General features: G+C 41.5%; 2 protein-coding genes across 3 annotated transcripts in view; one reads left to right on the top strand and one right to left on the bottom strand.

Annotated features, from left to right (window-relative positions):
- Positions 1 to 9,091, top strand: part of LOC138809390 (arginase-2, mitochondrial) — a 30,923-nt gene extending 21,832 nt beyond the window's left edge. Inside the window, exons 4-8 of the mRNA XM_069995906.1 lie at positions 1,703 to 1,862; positions 3,464 to 3,558; positions 3,702 to 3,806; positions 5,084 to 5,220; positions 8,635 to 9,091. Coding sequence (XP_069852007.1) covers positions 1,703 to 1,862; positions 3,464 to 3,558; positions 3,702 to 3,806; positions 5,084 to 5,220; positions 8,635 to 8,840 — 703 coding nt within the window. The 3' untranslated portion in view covers positions 8,841 to 9,091. The remainder of the gene's footprint in view (positions 1 to 1,702; positions 1,863 to 3,463; positions 3,559 to 3,701; positions 3,807 to 5,083; positions 5,221 to 8,634) is intronic.
- Positions 9,051 to 25,470, bottom strand: LOC138809391 (vesicle transport through interaction with t-SNAREs homolog 1B). Of its 2 annotated transcripts, XM_069995907.1 has the most exons (6): positions 25,217 to 25,470; positions 20,715 to 20,773; positions 18,206 to 18,397; positions 12,466 to 12,639; positions 10,464 to 10,525; positions 9,051 to 9,376 (listed from the first exon to the last, which is right to left on the bottom strand). In XM_069995907.1, the coding sequence occupies exons 1-6, from the start codon at positions 25,329 to 25,331 to the stop codon at positions 9,280 to 9,282; spliced, it is 699 nt and encodes a 232-aa protein (XP_069852008.1). In that variant the 5' UTR covers positions 25,332 to 25,470; the 3' UTR covers positions 9,051 to 9,279. The 2 variants fall into 2 exon arrangements, with proteins under 2 accessions (XP_069852008.1, XP_069852009.1); XM_069995908.1 differs by lacking the exons at positions 20,715 to 20,773; positions 25,217 to 25,470 and adding an exon at positions 20,675 to 20,697.
- Positions 25,471 to 26,521: the final 1,051 nt, after the last annotated feature.

Here is a 26,521-nt window from a genome sequence, read left to right as displayed (position 1 = left end):
GTGGTAGAGCACTAACCTTGAGCTGAAGAGCTGAGGGACAGCAGTCAGGCCCAGAGTTCAAACCCCACAACCGACAAAAAAAAAAAAAAAAGATTCATCAAAAGACTGAATCTAGGTATTTTTTGTTAGCATTCTGATAATAGAATACCCTTGGCATTCTGCCTTCCACAATATGAATCCTAGGTGACTCATACAGCCAGTCCTTTGATCCTTTGTTTTAGAATGGATCAGCATGTATTTTATTGAGAACTGATGGTATCACAGCAATGGTGGTGATAGGACAGGTGGTTGTTAAAAGCAGAGCTCAAGAACAAGGAAAGCAAAAACAGAAACACCGAGCAATGCGTTTTTTGTTTTTTTGTTTTTTTGGGGGTCCAGTCGTGGGGCCTGTACTCTGGGCCTGGATGCTGTCCCTCAGCTCTTCAGCTCAAGGTTAGCGCTTTACCACTTGAGCCGCAGCACCATTTCCGGCTTTTTTCTTTTTGCTTATGTGGTGCTGAGGAATCGAACCCACGGCCTTAGGCATGCAAGGCAAGCACTCTACCACTGAGCCACCTTCCTAGCCCACACCGAGCAATCTGAATGCCATGGCAATGTATGTTAGATTACATCACAAATCTGTTTTATTTTGATTTAATTGGTGAGATCATTAGTTGGGGATACACCATTATTTTAATGTCTAAAAATCTTGACATAGTGAATTTTAGTGTGTGTGTGTGTGTGTGTGTGTGTGTGTGAGAGAGAGAGAGAGAGAGAGAGAGAGAGAGAGGAGAGGGGGAAAGGGTGGGAGGGAGGGGGAAAGATATGCTGGAGATATAACTCAGGACCCCATGCATGCTAAGCAAGTGCTCTACCACTGAGCCTACACCCTTAGTCCTACTTCCTAATTTTATCCTTATTAAGCCCTTGGGCCCTAGTGGTTCATACCTATAATCCCAGCTACTCAGGAGGCTGAGATCTATAAGGTTGTGGTTGGCTAGGAAGGTCCAGCTGACTCTAAAATGGGGGCATGGGTCAAGTAGTAGAATGCCAGCATGAGCAAGAAAGCTGAGCAAAAGTTCAAGCCCTAACAGCAGCATACAAAGTTCATGAAAGCTGTATGTGGTTGTTATATGCTTATATTCCCATCTACTTTGAGAGGGTAGAGTAGAAGGAATACCTCAGCTCAATGAACATGAGACCAACTTGGGCAACATTGCAAGACCCTATGTAAAAAAAATAAAATCTGATTCTTTGGACATTAGAAGTAAATCTCCCTGGTACCCCTTATGAATATCTATCATGGTACACTAACATGTGGGAGTTTGTAATGGTGCTATTAAGCACCATTTTTGTGAGTTGCTACATATAGACCAATCATTTAACTGGATTTATTCACTGAATCAATATTTGAGGTCCTTTTCTTGACCAGGATCAAATAAACATGGATTTGGTGAGCAGCAATTAGCATCCATATGTCACACTGCAGACAGCCAGTCATCAGCACTGCACCTTTAGTGTTCTGTATTTCTCCTTGTCTAATCTACTCAAGGTTAATCTGTGGTAACTCAAACCAAGGGACTCTCTCAGCCTAACCCAGCTTCAATCCAGGCCCCAACTTTGCCCTAAGGACAGAGTATAAGAGCTATATTGGCTGAAGTTATTGTTACTGGTAGTTTGCCAGAGGACCTTGAAGATTACTTATTGTATTTGTCCTTTGCAGCCTGGCAATTGGTACCATTAGTGGCCACGCCCGACACTGCCCCGATCTGTGTGTCATTTGGGTTGATGCCCATGCTGACATAAACACACCTCTCACTACTGCTTCAGGAAATCTTCATGGGCAGCCAGTTTCATTTCTCCTCCGAGAACTACAGGACAAGGTTAGTGGGCCAAGACAAGAAAAGTGACAACTTGCTGGGTTGTCTTGGAGTTTTGAGCAAAGGATGGGTAGAATGTGGCTTATCACTATTTCTCTGTTCATTCATCACTATTATGGGCCAGTCATTCTAGAGGTGTAAAGATGCCTAGGAAAAGGTTGACTCTCAGGGCTATTGTAAGAAAAGTGGTGGTTATGAGCAGTCAGTGATAGATACTCCCACAGTCTGAAGACTTACTGGTTAGACTTCTAGGCCACATTTCTCAGGTATACTGTTCTAGAAGGTGACACCAAAATAACATGTGGGTAATATTTTCCTGAACTGTTTCAAAGACGGAAGTCCATTTTAGGCAAACTAGAACTTGTGTATTCTTCCCCTCAGTGAGAAACCAAGTTGAATGAAGTCAGATTATTCATTAAAGATATAGGAGGCCAGGAGACAATGGCTCATGCCTTGTAATCCTAGCTACTCAGGAGGTTGAGATCTGAGAATTGCAATTCAAAGCCAGCCCAGGCAAGAAAGTCTGTGAGACTTTTATTCCAATTAACCACTAGAAAACTAGAAGTAGCACTATGTCTCAAGTGGTAGAGTGCTTACCTTGAGCTGAAGAGCTCAGGGAAAGCGCCCAGGCCCAGAGATCAAGCCCCACAACCGACAAAAAGATGATTTAGGAAAGATTGTTCACTAGGCAGAATTTGTTTGACTGTTTGCCACTGAGTTATACCATTTTTAAGAACCAATCTGCAGACACTACACTGAAAACAAACTTTACAACTTCAGGGTGGAGGAGGGAGGAGTTGGGGAGGTAGGGTAAGAAGGGATGGTAGGGGAAAAACAAAGGGGTAACAATGCTCGGTAGGAAATATACTCATTACCTTACTAATGTAACTGTAACCCCTCTGTACAGTATCATTACAATAATAATAATAAAAAGAACCAATCTGTAAATAGCTCTATAATGTACTAAGAGGTAGAAAAGGAACAATCAACATATTTCTGCTATTTAAGTTAATGAGAAACATGCTATCTTTTTTTTTTTTTTTTGGTCCGGTCATGGAGCCTGAATTCTGGGCATGGGCGCTGTCCCTCAGCTCTTCAGCTCAAGGCTAACGCTCTACCACTTGAGCCACAGCGCCACTTCCAGCTTTTTTCTTTTTGCTTATGTGGTGCTGAGGAATCGAACCCAGGGCCTCATGCATGCAAGGCAAGCGCTCTACCACTGAGCCACCTTCCCAGCCTGAAACATGCTATCTTAAGAGTTTTCATTCTTCCTGGGAAAACTATACTGATTTGCAGTTGCCTTTTGGAAATTTCCACTTGTGTTAGTTTTCTTTACTAATTCAAGTATATCTTGTTTTCACTTTAAACATACACTGGTGGAAGTGGCGCTATGGCTCAAGTGGTAGAGAGCTTGCCTTGAGCTGAAGAACTGAGGGACAGCACCCAGGCCCAGAGATAAAGCCCCACAACCAACAAAAAAAGAAAAAAAAAAAAATTCACTGTTGTCTTTAAACATTCACTGTCAATAGAAAAAAGCAACTGCATATCCTTGGGACAGCACTGTGTCGAATTCTTGACTAACCTGTTCTTAACTCTCATCACAGGTACCACAACTCCCAGGATTTTCTTGGATCAAACCCTGTATCTCTTCCCCAAATATTGTGTACATTGGCCTAAGAGATGTAGACCCTCCTGAACAGTGAGTTGACACATTAGGTTTAAGCCTGTCCTAGCTACTCATGTTCCTATTTAATGTTTGACATAATCTGTTGGAGCTACCCTCCCATATGATAGTTAAAACTATTTTTTAAACTAAAAATTTCTTTCTTTGTATCTCATTAGTTTTATTTTAAAGAACTACGATATCCAGTATTTTTCTATGAGAGACATTGATCGACTTGGTATTCAAAAGGTCATGGAACAGACATTTGATCTTCTGATTGGCAAGTAAGTAACTGCAATGCAAGTCTACCTCTGGGGGTGGTAGAAGAACAAAGCAAACTTCCCATGAGCAGTACATCTGTCTCTGGAGTGTAGTTACTTTTAAAATAAAAGCAAATCACTTACATATAAAATTTGCAAATAATTCAGAAAGACATAACATGAAATAGATACTAGGTTCATCCTCTGGGATTGAGAAGAGGTTTCCTTTAAGTCAGTGTCAAAATTCTGTCACTCATGATTTTCTCTTTACCTCCATTTTCATAGTTACTGTTTGCAATGAGCAGCATTGATCATTCCAATGGTCTCATACGGAGCAAATCGTGGTAGGGTAGTAGGAAGATCAAATGCTAGCTTAAAGAGTATTTTCCCAATACTAAGTCTTTACTTCTGAGTGGTTAATGTCAGATATACTATCTGGTAGTATCTTATTCCCTAAAATGTTAAGAAATTTAGTAGGAATTAGGGGTGTTGTTCAAGTAGTAGGGCATTTTCCTAGCAAGCACAAGTCCCTGAGTTCAGACTCCAGGACAAAAAAAATAAAATAAAAAAGTTGGCTATCTAACATAAATTATGTTATAGTTTCAGCCATTATACATGCACTAAAATTGGAACTGTAAGGTAAGTTTGCAGATGGAAAATCAGAATCATGTCCAGATAATAATCAGCTATTATGTTATGTATTAACATATGTAATATATAATACAGAAGCTGTAACCCAGATCAAGTTTAGTGTATAAGAGCCCAACTTTACATGGAAATGAAGACTTCCCTTGACCTGTTTATTAGTGGAAGAGGCTCTAATGCCTAGCGTAAGCCAGAAATATGCTTTGGAGTTACTCTGAGGAATACAGAAAGGCAATAATATGAACTAGGTATAAGAAGCTAATATGCTAATTTCAATAACTTCCAAGAACAGCAATCTTAGAAATATGCTATATTAGTATAAGCTCCAAGCTGGGTGCTGGTGGCTCATACCTGTGGTTCAAAGCCAGACAGAGGAGAAAAGTCCGTTGGACTCCCATCTCCAAATAATCACCAGAAAACCAGAAATAGTGCTATAGCTCAAAGTGGTAGAGTACTAGCCTTGAGCAAAAAAGCTCAGGGACAGCGCCTGGGCCCTGAGTTCAAGCCCCACTACTGACAAAAACAAAAAACAAAAACGAAACAAACAAACAAAAAAACAATATTAAGTACCAGGACCAACAACACAAAATCAAGGTGGTGTTAATCATAAGAATGGCATAATCAAAGATGCATTCTCTTGTCCTCTTTCTTTCCAGAAGACAAAGGCCAATCCATTTAAGTTTTGATATCGATGCATTTGACCCTACACTGGCTCCAGCCACAGGAACCCCTGTTGTAGGAGGACTAACTTACAGAGAAGGCATGTATATCAGTGAAGAAATACATAATACAGGTATGTAGCGCCACCAGGTCTGCAGCCTGTTAACTATATACATAAATATGCTAAGTAATGCTAAATAAAAAGCTGTGTCTTAGATATTTAATACAAGAAACAACTGCCATCATGTCTGTAATCTCAGCTATTTAGGAAGGTAGAGATTGAAAGGACTGGTTTGAAACCTCCATCTCAACTATTAATCTAAGTATGGTAGTATGTGCCTGTGGAGGCTGTAGACAGGAGAATCACAGTCCATCCATGCTGGCCCAGTGCAAAAACATGAGACCTTACCTGAAAAAATAACTAAGGAGGACTAAGTAGGTTGGGGGACTCAAGTGGTAGAGTACCTGCTAAGCAAATGCTAGGTTCTGAGCTCAAACCAAAGTATCCAAAAATAGAATAAAATAGACAAGCTGATGCAGTCCCTCACATTTGAGCTATCTAAAGGCAGCTTTAAGATGAAAAAGCAAAGCCAAGTAACTTTACTTTTCACTCTAATAATAACAGCTAGTTCCCTGGGAATTTGGAGTTAAAGCTTCTCTCTTAAAGATCCTGTAAGTTGGACAATATCTTGGTCCTTTTATCTAGCCTGAACTCTGGGCCTGGGCTCTGTCCCTCATCTCTACAGCTCAAGGCTAGCGCTCTACCATGTGAGCCACAGCACCACTTCCAGCTTTATCTGCTTATGTGGTGCTGAGGAATTGAACCCAGGGCTTCATGCATGTTAGGCAGGCAGTCTACCACTATGCCATCTTCCCAGTCCTCTATCATGTCTTATACTAGAACTTTTTGTAAGGAGGATACAGCTGGAGAATGGTAGACAAATTAGATGAATTCTAGATTATCAAGAATGGCTATTGCCAAGCAGAGTGGCACCAGCTGTATGTAGTCTATCACTGGGAGCTGAAGTAGGAAGATAATGAGTTTGAGGCCAGGATGGGCAAATAGGTAGACCCTCTCTCAAGAAAGGGAAGAAAGTGGTTAACTGTCCCCTAAAACTCAGACTTGTTTCTAGGCGATTGCTAAAAGCTTCTGATTTTAAGGCTACTTTCTGACCTTCCATTCCAAAGTTTAAACAACTACCACATGATAATTGCTTCAGTAACCATTTCAAGAAACTAGGTATACGTAGAAATATACAGACTGAAGATTCAAAGGTAGCCGGTGCTGGTGGCTCACACCTGTAATACTAGCTACTCAGGAGGCTGAGATATGAGGATCACGGTTCAAAGCCAGCCAGGGCAGGAATGTCCATGAAACTCTTATCTCCAATAACACCCCCCCCTCGACCCAATCCCCCCTACCCCCAACTCTCCCCCCCCCCCCCCGGGGCCAGAAAACCAGAAGTAGCACTGTAGAGTGCTAGCCTTAGCTGAAGAGCTGAGAGACAGCGCTCAGGCCCAGAGTTCAAGCCCCAAGACCACCCCCTCCCACCCTCACCCCCCCCAAAAAAAGATTTAAAGATGTAGGACTATACAGAACCCTTGATTAGTTGGACAGAAATGGGCACTGAACCTTGGGAGCCTGCTAAAATCTTAGACAAATACTTTCTGACAGAAGCAAGATAGTCATTCTCAAACCCACAACCTTATACATTGTTAGTGGTCTTTGGGTTAGTGGACAGGGAACTTAGGAGTTCAGTTATTTTTCCCCAATGATACCAGTCTAAGGAGGAGTTAACAGCTTCAGCATTTAGAAATGGCAGTGTTTGTTCATTTCTTAGCTTTTCCTTCCTTTGCTACAATTGTTAATCTGCTGGGGACTAAACATCTCCAGGGCTATGTCATTAGCAATTTAGTTTATATTCTGAGACAGGGTCTCTTGTTAACTTTGCTTGGGCTAGTCTCAAACCACAATCCTCTTTCCTCTACTTCCTGGACAGATGGAATTACAGATATGTAGTACCACATCCAAATTTGAGTATTCAAGTTGATTATCATGACACTGTCAACTAGATCCATCAGTACAGTTTGCTTACATTAACTTGTAGGTTGGCAGTAGTCTGGAAACATATGTATATATAATCTTAAACATATATATTACATGTATGACATGTATAATATTACATGTATCTTATGTATGTAAACCTTATTACTAATTTTGGGACTGCTAAAAGGACATATTTATCCAGTGGGAACTAAAGACACAATTCACCAGAGACATAGGTCAATGTTCCGGAAATGATGGAAATACTAAGGTAACATCCCTGATCACTAAAGTTTTATATGGTGTAGTCAACTATGCATTGCTAAGAATATAAAACACATATAATGTTTTGAGCATATTGTGGATGTAATCTAATAGCCACCCTAAATATTCTCAGATACTTATATTCTTGAATACTAGTTTTTCAGAAGGTAACTAGAGTCCAAATAAATGTAAACACCACAAGTTGGGTGCTAGTGGTTCATACCTTTGTAATCATAGCTACTCAAGAGGCTAAACTCTAGAGGATTGTGAGTTGAAGCCAAGCAAGGTAAAAAGTCCATGACAATCCATCTCTAAAATAACTAATAAAGAGCAGGGTTGGAAGTATGGCTTAAGTGGTAGAGTGCCAAATGAGTAAGAAAACTAAACACAAGGCCCTGAGTTCAAACTCCCAATACCACCACAAATAAATAAAAATAAAGATATATATAGACATATTCCTATCTTTATGTGTATACATATGTATATATACATACATAGGGTATATTTTTGTATTTGTGTGTATATACACATATACATATATACATGTGTATATATGTATATACACGTGTATATATGTATATATATGGTGGAATTTTCTGATGACCAAGTGCCAAGATGCTTAGTCTTCTGTAAGACATGAGAAATGTGTTACCTGAGGCATCTGCACTCAGAACTTGACATCAAAGGGCAAGAAAGTTTGGGCTGAATATGTGGTGCAGACCTGTGAGCCCACCACTCAGAGGCTAAGAATGGAGTTTGAGGTAGCTTAGGCTAACTATCAAGATCCCTATCAAGACCCATCTCAAAACAAAGTTTCCAGTACTGACAACTATTCAGGGCTACTACTATTTGAGGCATGTGGCATGGTGATTTAAGAGATATCAACAGGGCTGGAGATGTAGTTCAGTGGAACAGTATGTGCTTAACACCTGAAAGCTCTTGGTTTAATCCCCAGCTTGTGGGAGTTAAAGGGAACCACAGATACAGCATCAAAAAGCTTGATAGGAATGCCTGTTATATTAGATGGGCAAGGAGAGATGTTTTATTATATTAAAATTTTCTTCCAGTCCTACTCTAACATGCAGTGTTTTACTTAGCTTCACTGCTACAAGAGGATGAGGTACAAAAGGCCTTCTGACAGTTTCACATTGCAAACAGACTGGGTTTTACCAGTTGGGAAAGCTGAAAGTAGCAGCTAAGAGGACATTTCTGAGGTTTCATTATATCTTGTTCTTCCAGGATTGCTGTCGGCATTGGATCTGGTTGAAGTCAATCCTTGGCTAGCTGCTTCAGAGGAAGAGGCAAAAGCTACAGCTAGCCTGGCAGTGGATGTAATTGCTTCAAGTTTTGGTCAGACAAGAGAAGGAGGGCACATTGTCTATGACCAACTTCCTACTCCCAGTTCACCAGATGAGTCAGAAAATAAAGAATGTGTGAGAATTTAGAACCACTGTGCACTGACACATTTCACAATGGGCATTCCAGAGGTGCGAGTTAAGGGGACATATTAAACAGCTGTCTGGGTCAATACTGCCTTAATGAGAACCCCGTGCATTCTCACAATTGTAAAATTTCACCTCTCCACTTTGGTGACCAATATTTCTGTAAATGTATTTGGTTTTTTGAAGTTCACAAGGCATTAATGTTATACTATGTAAATTTGAAGAAGACATAAACAGCATTTATTACCTTGGTATATCATAGTGGTCTTGTTGTTGTTCCTTCACATTTACGTGGTTTTGTCGCCCTCCCTCATCCCAGTCTGGCAACACAGTACATCCTTGAATGATTAGCCCAAAGCAGCAACATACTTATTTCCATATCCCTAACACCATTCATTCACAGGGTCAAGGATCTGGTCCACAAACACTCCCCAACAGAAGTTCAATGCTTGCGAAAGAATTTGTAATAAACCAGGCCTCCCAGGATGGCTATCTCCAACAAGATGACAATGGAAAGCAGCAGCTTGTTGGTTGTTACTCTACAAAGTGAAACATAGTATGTAGTAGTCAGTAGTCTGAACAACCTCATTTCTTGCTGTCCTAATGCTTAGGATTTTACCTAGGATTAAGGCTGGTACTGTGAAGCAGACTGAGTTTTGTTACACAGCTACTTAGCAGTAAGTTCTTTAGCCCTAACTTAGTAACACTGACTACCTCAAAGAAGTTTGGAAAACCAGGACAATAAATAGCAAAGCACACAACCTCGTTCTCTTTGAAACCTGCACTTTCAAATTCATGATCATCTGGTGATATAGAAACATACTAGTTAGTGTAGATTGGGAGAACAAATTGAAGCAGGCCCTTCAGTGTCAAGTCAAAATCAAGCTCATGGATGGGTTCTCTTACAGGATACTGGGATGAAGAACTGTCTTATGGGTTATGTTTTTCAATTTTTTGTAAACCTCTTCCCTATTTTTCCCTTCTATTCCGTTATTCTTTTGTTTGCATACACATAGAAACAAAGAATCCATTCTCTGGTTCTCATTTTTTGCTCCAGATCTTTCCCTATTCCACAATAGGGAAAAATATGTACACTACTCACTAGCCCCAATTTCATCCTCAATCTCAATGATTTTGTTGTTAGCATTTAACTTGTTGTTGTTATTAAAGTGTATTTACTAACAAGACAAGGATTACCAGGAAAAGGTCTGATTCCCATGAAGGGCAAGCACTAAGTAATAGCAGTAAAAAACTTTTCTAATTAAGGTTTTACAGATATGTTTCAAAGAATATGAAGGTCTATTCCTATACGTATTCTATAAGTGTACAAGTGATGTAAGATGAGATTATAAGTCCTTTGAGTAGACAATTTTTTCACTGTTCTAAATCACAGCAGTACATACATATCCCAAGATAAATTCCTTCATTAAAATTATCTATATAAAACCATATTCTATTTCCTCTGCTATGCTGGGTGGTCATATTAAGTATAGAGGGACTATGTGGTATCAGCACATAGAGAGTTATTAGGATCTTTGTAAATCACTATTTTAAGCTTTTCAGTTTAAAGATACTGAGTTAAAAACTAAAATTGTCAATTGAAATTTTTGACTTTTAAAAACTTACTTTCTGGACATTGAACGGAGAATCTTTCGACTCCTACTCAAATTTTCATTTGTGTTTACCAACTGAGAAAAGAAAATAGCAAATTATTCTCAATTCTTTAAAAACTCTGTAATGTATAGAATTTAAACATCCCTAAATTAACAACGGGCATTAGGTGGTGCGTGGAAAATGCTAACAATTCAAACCAATTTAAATAATGGCTGTTTTGCACAACTCGAAGAAACTGGAAGGGACAAGATGCTTTGTGGTACGGACTGAGGAGGTTGGGAATCACTATCTCCCAGGCTGGTGTGGCAGTGGTAGACTGGGACTAGGCTTCTATTACCTTGGTTAGTCAAAATAGTACAGCTTCTTATGTACCAGGCCAGTGACTATGATGTAACTTAAGATTTGAATTTCATCAGCCAAATTCCAGGAGAGCCTCTTGAGTTCATTTGTTTCTGTAAGTGAGTATGTTACCACTTTTGGGATCTTGGCTACTTTTCTCTTTAACCCTTTGAGGCACCACATCAAATTGTGAAAGGATCTTTTTCTTTTGATCACTGATTCTACGGGTAATCAGAGGGTATTTCAATGCTGCTCCTTGCCATCTGTTCTTATTCCTTCATGTCCTGGGAAGTTGATCTCTCAGCTCTTTCGTGAGGGTTTAAATTCAACAAATCCACCTAGTATGTTCAAAACTCAAAACCCATACAAGCTGCATTCTCTACAGCTTGCCCTGAATATAGCAATTTACTGTGAATTTTCACTAAAAAGAGACATAAATTGTTTATTAATCGTAAAATTGGGACTAGTAGTTATTAAGATGTACAAGAAAATCTCAGCCACGTTGAGCTAATATTTTCCTGTCCAAATCTCAGCCACAGTTATTTTTCAGTTTGGGTTTGCCTTAGTCTATTAAAAATATTGCATACTGCTATTTTCTAAAAGTCCTTATCTAGGGGCTGGGAAGGTGGCTCAGTGGTAGAGTGCTTGCCTTGCATGCATGAGGCCATGGATTCGATTCCTCAGCACCACATAAGCAGAAAAAGCTGGAAGTGGTGCTGTGGCTCAAATGGTAGAGCACTAGCCTTGAGCTGAAGAGCTGAGGGACAGTGCCCAGGCCCAGAGTTCAGGCACCATGACTGGCAAAAAAAAAAAAAAAAAAGAAGTCCTTATCTAGATTAACTCATAGAGATGGATTATTTTTTGAGCTTCTTATAGTAGCAGTAGATTGGAGGCCCCAATACAATCATCATTTGACCTAAGTTTTAATTTTCTTCCCACAATGATCCTACTTTGGTAACAATAAAAGGTTAGTCTAGATTTGAGTTATAATTTATAAATTTTTAAACTATGTGTGATACTATTTCTTGATGGGAAGTATCACTCTAAATGATAGGCTCTTATCAGAAGCTGGCATTTTTATAACTAATTATAATATGACAGATTCTCTTGCCAATTAATAAAGATGGCATGGCTGCAATCTTATAAATGTGACAAACAAGTTCCTTCAGTCTTTAAGATAATAAGAACAAGCTGGGCACCAGTGGCTCATGCCTATAATCCTAACTACTGAGGAGGCTGAGATCTGAGAATTTCCGCCTGGGCAGGAAAGTCTGTGAGACTCTTATCTCCAATAAACCACCAGACAACTGGAAGTGGTGCTATGGCTCAAAGTGGAAGAGTACTTGTCTTGAACTGAAGAGCTCAGAGACAGCACCCAGGGCCCAGAGTTCAAGCCCCATGACCAGGGAAAAACAAAACAAAAACAAAACAAAAACAAATGCCATACCTTCAGACAATGTGTAAATTGCAGGGATAAAATTACTTCTAAGAAAGATCTTCTCTTAGCTAAACAAGATTTAAAAAATTGAGAAAGGTGGAACAATTTAAAAAACAAAAGGCTACTTATTCCCTGAATTTAAAACTTCAGTAGTATTTGGCCTCAGAATGGTATCCAAGTATAGTGTAAAACCCCTTTTTCCCATTCTTGCTCCCTTCACCATCTTCCAAGACTTACTCTGTTCTTGGTACGTTCCAATTGCTCTCGTTGCTCCCCTAGCTCTTCAATGATTTCTGAGCCAATCTGATCAGTCTCTGTGGCAATCCGATGAGAACGCTCAATACTTTGGGTGGCCCTGTTCAGGCTCTCAGTGCCTTGTAGAAGCAATGCCCTTTGAGTTTGTAGCCGATTCTGACAGGAGTATGGGAGGGAAAAGTTACTTTTTTCATTATAAATTTATTGTCAGCATATTATTTATGACTTCCTTAGGTAAAAAGGATACAGGAAGCAATAATTTGCAATGTAGTTGTCCCTCTATATCTGTGAGGAAATAGTTCTAGATACCTTCCCCTAAGAATGCCTAAATCTACAGATAGTCATGTCCCTTTTATAAAATGAACTATTTAGATTATATTCATCCTCTTGTATATATTAAATCACATCTAGATTATTTTACACATAAACATAATATAATAATACAATGTAAATGCTATATAAATGTTCAGTTAATACAGATGCAAATTAAAAATACTTGTGGTGGAAATCTATTGAACACTCAGGTGCAGTGGATTTATGGAGTGCCAAGTGCACTTTTTTTAATTGTGAAAATACCATAGAGAGAAGTTACAATTACATGGGCAAGGTAATGAGTATATTTTTTATCAAGCATTGTTGCCTCCTCCTATGTTTCCCCTTCCCATCTCCCCCCACTATACTACTACTACTTTTTTTTTTTTTTTTGATACTTTTCTGTTTTGGTACTGGGGATTGAACCCAGGATGTTGCACTTGCTAGGCAAGCGCTTTGCCACTGAGCTACATCCCAGCCCTGTCACCTACTGAAGGGGTGACAGTGACCAAGATGCACTGCACCTATAATTTGACCTGCTGAACTGAAACCTCTCTGGAACAACTGTTTAAAAATAATAAAAAATAAATGTACTAAAAACATAAACGAAACCTTATTTTTAAAATATTTTTAAAAAGCAGGGCGCTGGTGGCTTATACCTGTAATCCTAGCTACTCAGGAGGCTGAGAGCTGAGGATCACAGTTCAAAGCAAGCCCGCGCAAGAAAGTCCATGAGACTCTTATCTCCAATAAACCTAGAAATAATAAATAATAATAATAAGTAAATAATAAAATAATAAATATATAGAAATAATAAATAAATAAAACTAGAAAACCGGAAGTGGCACTGTGGCTCAAGTGGTAGAGCACTAGCCTTGAGCTGAAGAGCTGAGAGACAGTACCCAGGCCAAGTTTAAGCCCCACAACTGAAAAAAAAAGAAAAAAACAAAAAACAAAAAAAATGTCAAAACACCAAAGATGCTAATGAAGTGCAAGATCCTAGTAAAGGTCGCATACTAAAGCAGAACCTGAAGTCCAATCTACTTGATTTTCAGAAGTCCTGCAATGCCACTGTTTGTAATACAAGCAAAAATCAAAGACTGAAAAACATGTGGAACCTTTTTGCTGTAGACCAATTCAAACTCATCATAAATATGTGCCTCTTGGACTAGAAATGGCCCAAACTAGGAGGTGTGAGAGCTACCTAATAATGTACACAGCCTGCAACTTTGGTAGTGCTACAAACAAATCAACTCATCTCTCTAGCCCTCAAAAAAAAGGATTCTCTGAAGGTTCCCACATGACTGGTCTTGAAGACTCAGGGACCACAAACTATTCTTTTTCAGCACATAAATTATTTAGAAGCTAGAAACTATTATATTCTGCAAAACACCACCACCACCAAAACCGAAAGTGGCTATATTGTTTTTTTATTTGTGGGTCACAGGGCTTGAACTCAGAATCTCGGCATGGTCCTTGAGCTTTTTCGCTCAAGGCTAGCACTATACCACTTACAGCCACAGTACTATAAATGGAGATTAAAAGTCCCACAGACTTTCCTACAAAGGAATGGCTTTGAACCATGCTTCTCAGATCTCAGCCTCCTGAGTAGCTATGACTACACGTGTGAGCCAGTGGTGCCTAGTGGTGGCTATATATTTTTTTGGGGGGGGGGGGGGCGGGGGTTGGTCATCAGGCCTGAACTCTGGGCCTGGGCTCTGTCCCTCAGCTCTTCAGCTCAAGGCTAGAGCTCTACCACTTGAGCTACAGCGCCACTTCCTGTTTTTTCTGCTTATGTGGTGCTGAGGAACTGAACCCAGGGCCTCATGCAAGGCAAGCACTCTACCGAGCCACCATCCTAACCCCATGGCTATATTCTTGATGAGCCAAAAAGAATCCTACCACTTTGTGCCAAATACATCAAAACCAAAATAACAAAAAACTTTGAAGCTACCATGGTGATTGGGTCTTAGGGAAGGTACTACCTGGCTTTTCTAGATGCCCTCATTTTCTAAATCCCCACCAAAGTTTCACTCTACCTATGATCCTAAGTGCAGATAGCATGAAAACAAAAGCAGCTTTTGTCAGGTCAGAATTAACAATTTTACAAAACAGAGGTACAGCATCAAGTTCAAAGTATACATCATAGGGGCCTAGCTTACGGAGCTAACCATAGAACAGGTGACAACGAGGAATTATCAAGAAGTGAATTCTCAACTGGGCACTGATCCTACAGAATGCAAAGCATGAGAGGATTGTGGACTGAGGTTAGTCCAAGCAGAAAATTAGACACTGTATCAACAATAAGGAGCAAAAATTAGGACTGGAGGCCTGGCCCAGCAATAAACCTAGCAAACTCAAAGACTTGTGTTCAAACCTCAGCACCCAAAAAAAAAAAAAATTCCTAGTAGAACATCAAGTATTTTCACTTAACAAACAGCATGTAGATGAGAAGAAACCACTGAATAAGGTTCAAATACAGCTGGTTACATTAGCCTTTTCTCTAACATTTTTATAACTTCTCATCAAATAATTTTAGAACAAAATAGGAATTTTCATGCCTACTTTTTGTAACAAATGACCAAAGCTGCTTTTACAATGTTTATTTTTAACAAGCTCTACTTGCCTCTTTTAGTTTTTTTTTTCTTTTTCTTTTTTTTTGGGGGTAGGGGGGAAGGGGGTCCAATCGTGGGCCTGAACTCTAGGCCTGGGTGCTGTCCCTCAGCTCTTCACCTCAAGACTAGTGCTCTACCACTTGAGCCACAGCACCACTTCTGGCTTTTTTTCCCCCTGCTTATGTGGTGCTGCGGAATTGAACCCAGGGCCTCATGCATGCAAGGCAAGCACTCTATCCCTGAACTACCTTCCCACTAGTTTCTTCACTAGAGATTTCATGGATCTATTTGAGTTACATCATTCACAAATGACTGTGACTGTTTTGAATCAGAATGTCACCCTACTATCATTCTCAATGTTTTAAAAACTATAATAAAGATGCATCATGAAATAGCATTTGTTTGAAATCCTATTACCACCCTTTCTATATGTTCAGTTTTCAGAAGTGGGCAGACCATTTCTACTTCATACTATATTTGTGGAATATGATACAAGTACAATACATTAAGTTTAATCTAGTTAAGTTTTATTTCCTTAACTACCCAATTTTTCGAGACAACTTCAGAATATAGGTTTTCAATTAGTACATTTTATAAATCAGTATTTTGAATGTAAAGCAATTTGGCAATTTGGTTCACTCTCCATTACAACAGGATAGGGTGTAAGAAAAACTACTACTGGGGGCTGGGAAGGTGGCTCAGTGGTAGAGTGCTTGCCTTGCATGCCTGAGGCCCTGGGTTCAATTCCTCAGCACCACATAAGCAAAAAGAAAAAAGTCGGAAGTGGCACTGTGGCTCAAGTGGTAGAGCGCTAGCCTTGAGCTGAAGAGCTGAGGGACAGCGCCCAGGCCCAGTTCAGGCCCCACAACCGGACCAAAAAAAAAAAAAGAAAAACTACTACTGAGACACACCCTGCTTTTCTCCTGTATTTCCTTGTGGGCCATCTGGAAAACTACAGTAAAGCAAGTTTGGTTTAATTTTGTAACAATACTCTTCTTTCATTCTCTTTTTTTTTTTTTGGATCTAGGATTAGGGCCTGTGTACTGTTTACAACAAAATAGGGCGTAAGAAAAACTATTATTAAGACATACTTTGCATTTCTCCTCTATTTCCTTTGTGGGCCATCTTGAAACTACAGTAAAGCAAGTTTGGCTTAATTTTGTAACAATACTCATTTCTTTCTTTCTTTCTTTTTTTTTTTTTTAAATGTAGGGTGAGGGCCTGTATACTGCTCCTGATCTTTTTTGCTCAAGTCTAGTGCTTGAGCCACACCTCCATATAGACTTTTTGGTAGTTAATTGGACATAAGAGTCTCCTGGGTTATTTTTGCCCAGGCTGGCTTCAAATGGACCCTCAGATCTCAGCCTCCTGAGTAGCTAGGATTACAGGCATGAGCCACCTTGCCTGGCTTAATACTCCGGATAAACTAAAAATCTAGTTAACCAGCTACTTAAGAGGCTGAGGTAGGAGGATTATTTCAGACCAAGAGTTGCCTGGGGCAGAAAACAAAATAAGACCCCGTCTCAGAAAAGAGTTAAAAATCTATATGGGGTGCTGCTGATCACATATATGGTATATAACATATGAGCACCGTTATATATTACAGACTGTGATAGACAATTTGCTCCAGGAAAGTTAGAATGAACTTGTGACTTTAAATGAGCATCATTATTCCACAATACTGTGAATTTCCGGAAATTAAGTAATCACTTAATCACGATCAAAAAAAAAAAAAAAAAAAAAAAAAAAAAAAAAAAAAAAGAACCTTGGGGAAGGGAGGGAGGGAGGGGATGGTGGGGGGAAAACGGTGGAGGGGGTAACAATGTTCAAGAGGAAGTGGAAGTGTACTCATTGCCTCACTCATGTAGCTGTAACCCTCTGTATAGTATCTCTACAATAAAAAAAAAATTAAAAAAAAAAAAAAAAAAAAAAAATCTATATGGGGGCTCCTCTTTGCAAGACCTTCTTTGTCTAGAGTTTCTGCTTACTTTCTTCATTGGCTTTCCTTTCACTTTCAAACTAACTTACTCTGTTTACCTTAAAACAAAAAAAAAACCCCTAACTCGGGTTGGAGGCATGGCTCAGGTCATAGAATGCAAGCCAATGAACAAAAGCAAGCTTCAGATACAGAGTTTGAGTCCCAGTCTTGGATATAAGAATAAATAGTTTAACTGAAGCCAGGTGCAAGTGGTTCTCACCTATAATCCTAGCTACTTAGAAGACTGAGATTTGAGGCTTGCTATGAAAGCTAGCCCAGGCAGAGCATCCTCAAGACTATCTCCAATTAACCAACAAAAAAGCGGAACTAAGAGGTACAGCTCAAGCGAGTGGCAGCTATGAGCAAAAAAGCTGATAGCTCTAGGCCCTAAATTCAAGCCCCAGTACCAGCAAACAAAACAAAAACAAAAATGAAAGTCTAACTGAATTTTTTAACATACATGAGTGATCCTAAAACTTACATGAAATAACGAAAGCTCAAGAAGAAATTAGATCAATAAGTCTAGATAAGAACAGATAATACTGGTATTAACACACAAACCACTCTGTCTTATTGCTTATCCACCTACCTACCTACTCATTCATCTATACAATGAAATCTAAAACAGCATATACTTTAGAAGACCAGAATTAAAATGACCAGGCACCAAAGGAGAGAATGCAAACTAGATGCAAGAAAGAGGACAAAGGTAAAGAAAAACCCACAAAAATTCAGTATGCATCGAGGATGCAAACAATACTTCATAATATGTTTAATTCTTGTTTATTCTTTTCTTTAAAACTGCAGAAACACTTACCATATGTTCATTTTCTAAGGCATATGTGCCATACTTTATGTCTCCTCGGCCCCCAGGTGTGGCTGTCAAAGGTGTAGTCCTCACCTCCCGATGGAGTTTGGCAAGGTCCTTCCGGTAGTTTCGTAGCTTAGACATCATGGGGTTACGGAAAGACAGGGGTGCATACCGTAGTTCTTCCTCCATCTCTGCCAGCTAGGAAGACAGAAAATAATAAGTAGGTGGCTTGATTCTCCCCTCTTTTACCTGTGTATCTAATTAGAACTTAAAACCAGACTACCCCAAATAGCACTTTTATTTGCCTAAGGTGGACAGAGTAAAATCATTAATTTCTCTAAGTTCAGAGAAAATACATAAACATCAAACAAACTGGTAGTGGTGAGATTTAAAAAATGCTATTAATATATTAACTAAAAGAAAGACGGGTTACAAAACTACTATCAAGGATATGCCCAGCTGTATACCGGTATTAGGAAGTGTCCTGTACATTACAAGGAGATGGTTTCCACAGTCTAGTGGTCTGAACTGTTCTTCTGGTCATGAAGAATGAGAAAAAGATACAGATAAGCTTAAGCTGTCACAATTTCTGTGGGATAACTGGGAAGTTGATCTTCTTTGGCTTAAAAAGAAATTTTCCCCTCAGCTTATAATTATAACAAAAGTTAGGGGCAGCTTTTTTTTGTTGTTGTTGTTGGTCATGGGGCTTGAACTCTGGGCCTAAGAACTGTCCCTCAGCTCTTCAGTTTAAGGCTACGGCCCTACCACTTAAGCCACAATGCCACTTCTATTTTTCTGGTGGTTTATTGGAGATAAAGAGTTTCACAGCCTTTTCTGCCTGGGCTGGCTTTGATCTTCAGATCTCAGCCTCCTGAGTAGCTAGGATTACAGACGTGAGCCACTTTACCCAGAAAAGTGGGTATTATTCTTTCAGAGTATTACTAAGGACTTGGATTTTTAGCAGTCATTTTAATGGGTTTGCTGAAGCTAGAGTATAGAACTCTTCCTTTCATCAGAGCACAATTTTCTCCCATAAAGAAAAGCCACAGATTGGGGCTGGGAAGGTGGCTCAGTGGTAGAGTGCTTGCCTTGCATGCATGAGGCCCTGGATTCAATTCCTGAGTACCACATAAGCAGAAAAAGCCAGAAGTGGCACTGTGGCTCAAGTGGCAGAGCACTAGCCTTGAGCTGAAGAGCTGAGGGACAGTGCACAGGCCCAGAGTTCAGGTCCCACGAGTGGCAAAAAAACAAACAAACAAACACAAAAACACACAGATTGTGCTGCATGCTTTGGCTTATGCCTATAATCACAGCTACTCAGGAGACTGAGATCAGGAGTACTTATAACAGTTCAAGGCAAAACCTAGGCAGAAAGTTTGTGAGACTCCATCTGAACAGAAAAAATTGGTGTATATGTTATCCCAGCTACAACAAGAAGCATAAATAGGAAGGATCAACATCTAGGCTGGCCCAGTCAAAGGCGGAAATCCCATCTCGAAAATAACCAAAGCAAATGAGCTACAAGTATAGCTCAAGTACTGGAGTGCCCACCTCATAAGTAACAGACTGAATTTTAACCCCAGCATTAATTAAGAAAAAAAAAAAAAAAGCAGAGTGCTTGTGGCTCATGACTGTAATCCTAGCTACTCAGGAGGCTGAGATCTGAGGATCAGGGTTCAAAGCCAGCCTGGGCAGGAAAGTGCACAAGATTCGTATCTTCAATTAACCACCAGAAAACCAGAAGTAAAGCTGTGGCTCAAAGTTGTAGAGCACTAACTTTGAGCAAAAAGAGCTCAGGGATAATGCCCAGGCCCTGAGTTCAAGTCCCACCAACAACAAAATAAATAATAACCAGATTTCTGAAATCAGCAGAAATTAGAAATCAGCAACTGATTTCTGACAAGGCTTTAAGTAACAACTATGACAACTCATCAGATTCATATAAATCTTATCCAAGGAACCAAATCCAGCTACTATGTTGCTCTTTATAACAAAAAGGAATATGGCAATGGCCAGCTTGTAAGAGATTTTAAAAGTACACTCCAGTAAAGTCATAAAAATGCCTTTTTACTCATACGAGGGTTACATTATAAAAGACTCACATTTTAAAAGTCTTTAAATTTCACTTATTTTGGTTTGTCAGCCCCTCTCAATACCATCTCACTTATTAAGAAATAGTCAAGGGGCTGGGAAGATGGCTCAGTGATAGAATGCTTGCCTTGCATGCATGAGGCCCTGGGTTGATTCCTCAGCACCACATAAGCAGAAAAAGTTGGAAGTGGTGCTGTAGCTCAAGTGATAAAGCGCTAGCCTTGAGCTGAAGAGCTGAGGGACAGCGCCCAGGCCCAGAGTTCAGGCCCCACAAGTGGCAAAAGAAAAAAAAAGAAAAAAAGAAACAGTCAAAATAAAGATAAATAGACAGGAATAGGTAATCTGTAATCAAGACATGACATTACTTATAGAAAGGGCCAATACCAAGTAGAAGAAACAGGACTTGCTTGCTTTCTGTTCTCACCGTTTCATTTGCTTCCTGTTGCTTCTCATCAAAATCTCTGATTAACTTCTTCTTCTCTTCTAGAAAAAGAGCACATTTCAAACACTTATTCCAACTTCCACAAATTTGTAAAAACCACTCCTTATGCTTAGCATGACACTCCCATTTCTGTCCTGGTGGGGGTAGTAATGCCCTAGGAGGCATTCAGAAATGTCTAAGAACTCACAATGACTGACAGAAAAATTGGTACCTATTACCTAGGAAGAAAGAATATTAGGTCACAAGTCAACAGCTTTCCTATGAAACATTTCAAGTTTAACTATTCTCAATCTTTTCTCTTTCTTTAAAGCACCCAAGTACACATCAATAAGAACATTTACCAATACTAGTTCTTGTTCCCACATCTACTCCCAGTGAATCGCTTCTTCTATATTTGCTTTTTTTCCTTCTTTTTTTGGTATTTTGAGATAGGATATCACCAGGTGATAGGAAGCATACCATAATATTCAACCAAGTGGGTGTCCTTTAATTAGGATTTGTATACCAGTCCAAGAATGACTAATCTCAGCTACTAAATAAATCTCTAGAAATAATAAATTATAAATAAGTAATAAATCTACACTAAAATAATCTCTAGAAATAACAAGTTCACTAGGATCTTAAAAATGAGGTTAATTTGATTTTGGCGCCCCAGTGTGGCACTTCTTAGACCTACAGTTTCTACTTGTAGATAACAGTTGCTTTCACAACATACAATATTAAAAAGCATCAGAGCCCTCTAAATCTATTTCTTCACCTATAAACTGAACGGACTTCAGCATCTGAAATTCTGAAGAAACCTTTTCAGATGGTGCAAAACCAAGACTAGAAATGCTATAGTATTTAATATAATATAAAGTGGATTACTAATTATCACCTGATAATTAGTGTCTAGCTATCCAGCCCTTCAGCTCAAGGCTAGAGCTCTACCACTTGAGCCACAGCCCCACTTCCAGCTTTTTTTCTTTTTGCTTATGTGGTAGTGCTGAGGAATCGAACTCAGGTATGCAAGGCAAGCGCTCTACCACTGAGCCACCTTCCCAGCCCCAGTCCAAGAGACTCTTATCTCCAATTAACTACCAGAAAACTGGAAGTGGCACTGTGGCTTAAAATGGTATAGCAATAGCCTTGAGCAAAAAAGCTTAGGGATAGTGCCCAGTCCCTGAGTTCAAGCTCCAGGACCAACCAAAAAAAAAGCAATGCAATGTGAAAACTGGAATTATTGTTTCAATATTCATTTATTTTCTTCCCAACAAGTCATAGTCTTCAAACAAATTCACCCACTCAACAAATATTTACAGGAAGTGGCGCTGTAGCTCAAGTGGTAGAGCGCTCGCCTTGAGCTGAAGAGCTGAGGGACAGCGCCCAGGCCCACAGTTCAAGCCCCACACCGACAAAAAAAAAAAAAAAGAACAGCATTTGGGCTGGGAAGGTGGCTCAGTGGTAGAGCGCTTGCCTTGCACGCATGAGGCCCTGGGTTCCATTCCTCAGCACCACATAAGCAAAAAGAAAAAAGCCGGAAGTGGCACTGTGGCTCAAGTGGTAGAGCGCTAGCCTTGAGCTGAAGAGCTGAGGGACAGCGCCCAGGCCCAGAGTTCAGGCCACACTACCGGACCCAAAAAAATAACAACAACAACAAATATTTACAGAGCATTTAGCATATGCTCTGTACTCACACTGTCTTAGATGCTTAGAATACAGATTAAACAAAATGCTGAATTAATAATCTAGATTTCCAACTTGAGCTAGCATCAGAAATACCCTGCATGGTTGTAAAAAATCAAACTGTCAAAACAATTTGAGTCAGCAAGTCTGGGAGGGGCTTCAGAATTAACATTCTTGGGCTGGGAAGGTGTCTCTGCCATAGAGTGCTTGCCTTGCATGCATGAGGCCCTGGGTTTGATTCCTCAGCACCACATAAGCAGAAAAAGCCGGAAGTGATGCTGTGACTTAAGTGGTAGAGCACTAGCCTTGAGCTAAAGAGCTGAGGGACAGCGCCCAGGCCCAGAGTTCAGGCCCCATGACAGACAAAAAATAAATAAATAAAAAAATTAGCATTCTAACTAGTTCCCAGATAGTGTGGAAGCTGCTGCTTCAGGGACCACTTAAACTACTGCTTTAATAGAAGGAAGACAGTACACTGTAAGTATCATAATGTAAAGTGCTGAGTATGTGCTCTGGGAAAAAATGTAGTCAAAACATGCATTGTAAAAAGAGCTACTAGAACCTGGGTGCCAGTGGCCCATGCCTGTAATCCTAGCTACTCAAGAGGCTGAGCTCTGAGGATCACGGTTCAAAGCTAGCTTGGGCAGGAAAGTCCGTGAGATAAGAGTCTCTTCACAGACTTTCCAGCCAGGGTTGGCTTTAAACCATGATCCTCTTATCTCCAATAAACTACCAGAAAATGGGAAGTGGCACTGTAGCTCAAGTGGTAGAATGCTCTCCTTGAGCTGAAGAGCTAAGGAACAGCACCCAGATCCAGAGTTCAAGCCCCATGACCGACCAAAAAAAGAAAGAAAAAAGAAAAGAAAAAGCTACTATTATTGTTTATTTAAATGAAACACCAAATTTCCCATGTATTAATAACAACGACCAGTAGCTCTTACTGTAGTCCCAGTATCCTAGGGGCACATATCTCATAATGTGTACATTATCTCATTTACTCCTCACAAAATCCCTGTGAAGTTACAGGTCATGATTTATTTCCACTTCCCAGTTTGTTCAAAATGACTTACAAGGTCATACAGCCATCAAGATAGATTTAATTCAGGCAGTCCAGACTGAGAGTTTTTGCTTTTAAGCTATACTATTCTGCCTCTCAATTCACATTAACATGTTCTCCACAAATGCAATTTTTGTTGTGGTTCTGTTACTAGGGCTTGAACTCAGGACCTGGGCATTGTCCTGACCTTTTCTGTTCAAGGCCAGTGCTCTACCATTGAGTCACAACTCCACTCCCAGCCTTTTGGTGATTAACTGGAGGTAAAAGTCACATGGACTATCTTGCCCTTGCTGGCTTTGAGCTGGCTTTGAATCATGATTCTCAAATCTCAGCCTCCTGAGTAGCTAAGATTACAGGCAAGAGCCACTAGCACCTGGCTTATAAATGTTACCGTGTGTGTGTGTGTGTGTGTGTGTGTGTGTGCACGTGCGTGTGTGTGTGTGTCTGTCTGTCTGTCTGTCTGTCTGTCTGTCTGTCTGTCTGTCTGTCTGTCTGTCTGTCTGTCTGTCTGTCTGTCTGTCTCCTGGGGCTTGAACTCAGGGCCTGGGTGCTGTTCCTGAGCTTTTGTGCTCGTCTATCACTGACAGCTCCACTTCTGGTTTTTTGATACAGATAAAAGTCTCACAGACTTTCTGCTGGAGCTGACTTTGAACCATGCTCCTTAGATTTCAACCTCCTGAATAGCTAAGATTATCAGCGATTTTTAATGGCAAAATAAACATTTTTCCAGGCTACAATGAAATGCATCATTCATCTCCATTCTACAGGCACCCTTGACATTCTCATCCACAATCCAAACGATGCTTCTCTTACATCTACTTAAGTTCATTCATCCAACTGATCAACTGAAATGCTGAAAACCTTGAAGCCCTCTGTCACTTCTCATACTTGTTCTGTCTTAATTTCTGCCTCAGAACCACCTCTCGGATTTAAGACTCATTCTCAAGATCCCCAGACAATTGCCAGGCGAGACTCCTAAAGCTCTCTGTAGCTTCCCTCTTCCTTTCTATTTATCAGCGCTGTGCTTCCAAACAAAAATCCGTAAATCAGCTGCTTAAAATCCTTTACTGTGATTCTCCGTATAAAGCCCAAGAGTCTTAATGTGTCATGTAGATTACAACCTGGCTGTTTAACTTTCCTCATCTGCTGCTTCTATCCCACAGACCCTAAATTCCATAGCTGGGATTATTCAACTTTGTATATTCCTTTGTGGTCTCCTTCCATTTCCCCTATGTTTGGCAGACTCCCATTTAATCTCTTACATTCCAAACTCCAAAAGTTATGATTCTTTTGTGCTATGGGCTTTTAGCCATCTGGCGAAAACTATGAACCTCTCTTCCAGCGATGCTTTTAGACGCATAAAACAAAAACTCGGCTAGAGCTGGGGAATAATGTCGTTTACGGATAGCCCGCTCGCCTGGTATGTGTGAGGCCCTGGGTTCGATCCCCAGCATGGGGAAAGACAAGCAAATCCTCATCCTATTGAAATATGTTGCCACAGATTTATGACCTCCAATCCTGCTTTCGAGGTGGCCGGGGCGGAGATAGGAAGAAACAACCGGGACCAAGGGGGGTGGGGAAGAACCTAGAGAGATGACCTGCGGACTGACGTCCATCCCCGAGCGCGTGCCCAGCCCACCGCAAGTGGCCGCCGGGAGACCCCGTGCCCTGGGGGGACGTGTGCGCGCGTGCGCGTGGTCACGCAGCTCCTCCTAACCGAACCGCGCCGAGGGGCCCTGGGCTCGGCCCGCCCGGTCCTCACCGGTCCCGGCTGTCCCCAGCAGCCGCTCGGGCACAGCTCGCAGGTCTTCATGGAGGCCACGGAAGATCTCGTGCAGCTTCTCAAAGTGCTCCGAGGAAGCGGCGGAAGTGGCCATAGTGCGGGGCGCGCTGGGGCGGCGGCCGCCGAGATGCCGGGCGCGGGGCCCACTGCTAGCCCAGCGGTCAGCCGCCCAGTCCCGAAGCCATTACCGCCGGCGCCGCGCCACCACCGCCCGGGCCCAGGCGCTTCCGGGGCCGCGGCGGGGTCCTCGGAGCCGGAACGCCCCCCCCTCCCCCCCCCCCCCCCCCCCGCTCAGCCCGTCGCCGCGGGAGCGCCGTGCGCGGAGGCCTGAGGGGAGGACGGGGGAGGGGAGGCGTCCCATCGGCTTCTGGGGCAGCCGCGCCACACGGGGGTGAGCGGCTGTCGGCGGACTGGGAAATATCGGATCCCGGGATGAAGAAGGCGCCGCGGCGAGAGGGCCGGCGGGGACCAGCGGAACGGGCAGCTCGGCCGCCAGCTCCGACGCCCGCGAGGGGGCGCCGCCGCGATGCACGCTGGGAATTGTAGTGCGGCGGGGCGCCCCGACGCAGGCAGGGTCTCCCAGCCGGGGCGCGGTAGGTACGGCGGGGCTCGGGAAGCCTTCGTTGCCAATGCACTTTGCCTTCGGTCTTCTGTGGTTCGCATTCTGCCTAAGCATTCGCCTTCAGTCAGGCAAAGTTGGGCGGTCAAGTAAGTGGTCAGTGTGCCGCCCTCTCCCCTCCCTCCGGCGGCCTCGCCCATTCCTCACAGCTGCTTAAGCCGAGATTCCTGTGCCTGTGCCTAGATAGGTAAATCTGAGCTGCGGGTTTACTCTTGGGTGGTTTATGACTTGGTTTGGAGATGGCTTCAGCAGGTGTCATCTGCCCACTTGTAACAGCAGTACCATCACTTTCAAGACAAAAATTGCCCAGCGCTGGTGACTCACTTGAGCCTGTGATCCTAGCTCCTCAGGAGGCTGAGAGCTGAGGATTGCGGTTCAAAGCCGGCCCAGGCAGGAAAGTCTGTGAGACTTTTTTTTTTTTTTGCCGGTCGTGGGGCCTGAACTCTGGGCCTGGGCGCTATCCCTCAGCTCTTCAGCTCAAGGCTAGTGCTCTACCACTGGAGCCACAGCTCCACTTCCAGCTTTTTCTGTTTATGTGGTGCTGAGGAATCGAACCCAGGGCCTCATGCTTACAAGGCATGCACTCTACCGCTGAGCTACCCAGCCCGTCTGTGAGACTCTTATCTCCACTTCACCACCAGAAAACCGGAAGTGGTACTGGGACC

This window comes from Dipodomys merriami, unplaced genomic scaffold (assembly GCF_024711535.1).
Source record: "Dipodomys merriami isolate MVZ:Mamm:240054 unplaced genomic scaffold, mDipMer1.0.p SCAF_497, whole genome shotgun sequence".
In the NCBI taxonomy this organism is placed as follows: domain Eukaryota; kingdom Metazoa; phylum Chordata; class Mammalia; order Rodentia; family Heteromyidae; genus Dipodomys; species Dipodomys merriami.
Note: the sequence above shows the minus strand (reverse complement) of the source record. Positions and strands in the feature narration are given on the sequence as shown.

What these genes read in the sequence shown, in the direction of transcription:
- LOC138809391 (XM_069995907.1), bottom strand. Translation starts at nt 25,331, where the DNA reads ATGGCCACTTCCGCCGCTTCCTCGGAGCACTTTGAGAAGCTGCACGAG. An exon ending in GCTGGGGACAGCCGGGACCG is followed by an intron (nt 20,774 to 25,216) that starts GTGAGGACCGGG and finishes CTCTTTTTCTAG; the next exon opens with AAGAGAAGAAGAAGTTAATC. An exon ending in CCTTAGAAAATGAACATATG is followed by an intron (nt 12,640 to 18,205) that starts GTAAGTGTTTCT and finishes TACTCCTGTCAG; the next exon opens with AATCGGCTACAAACTCAAAG.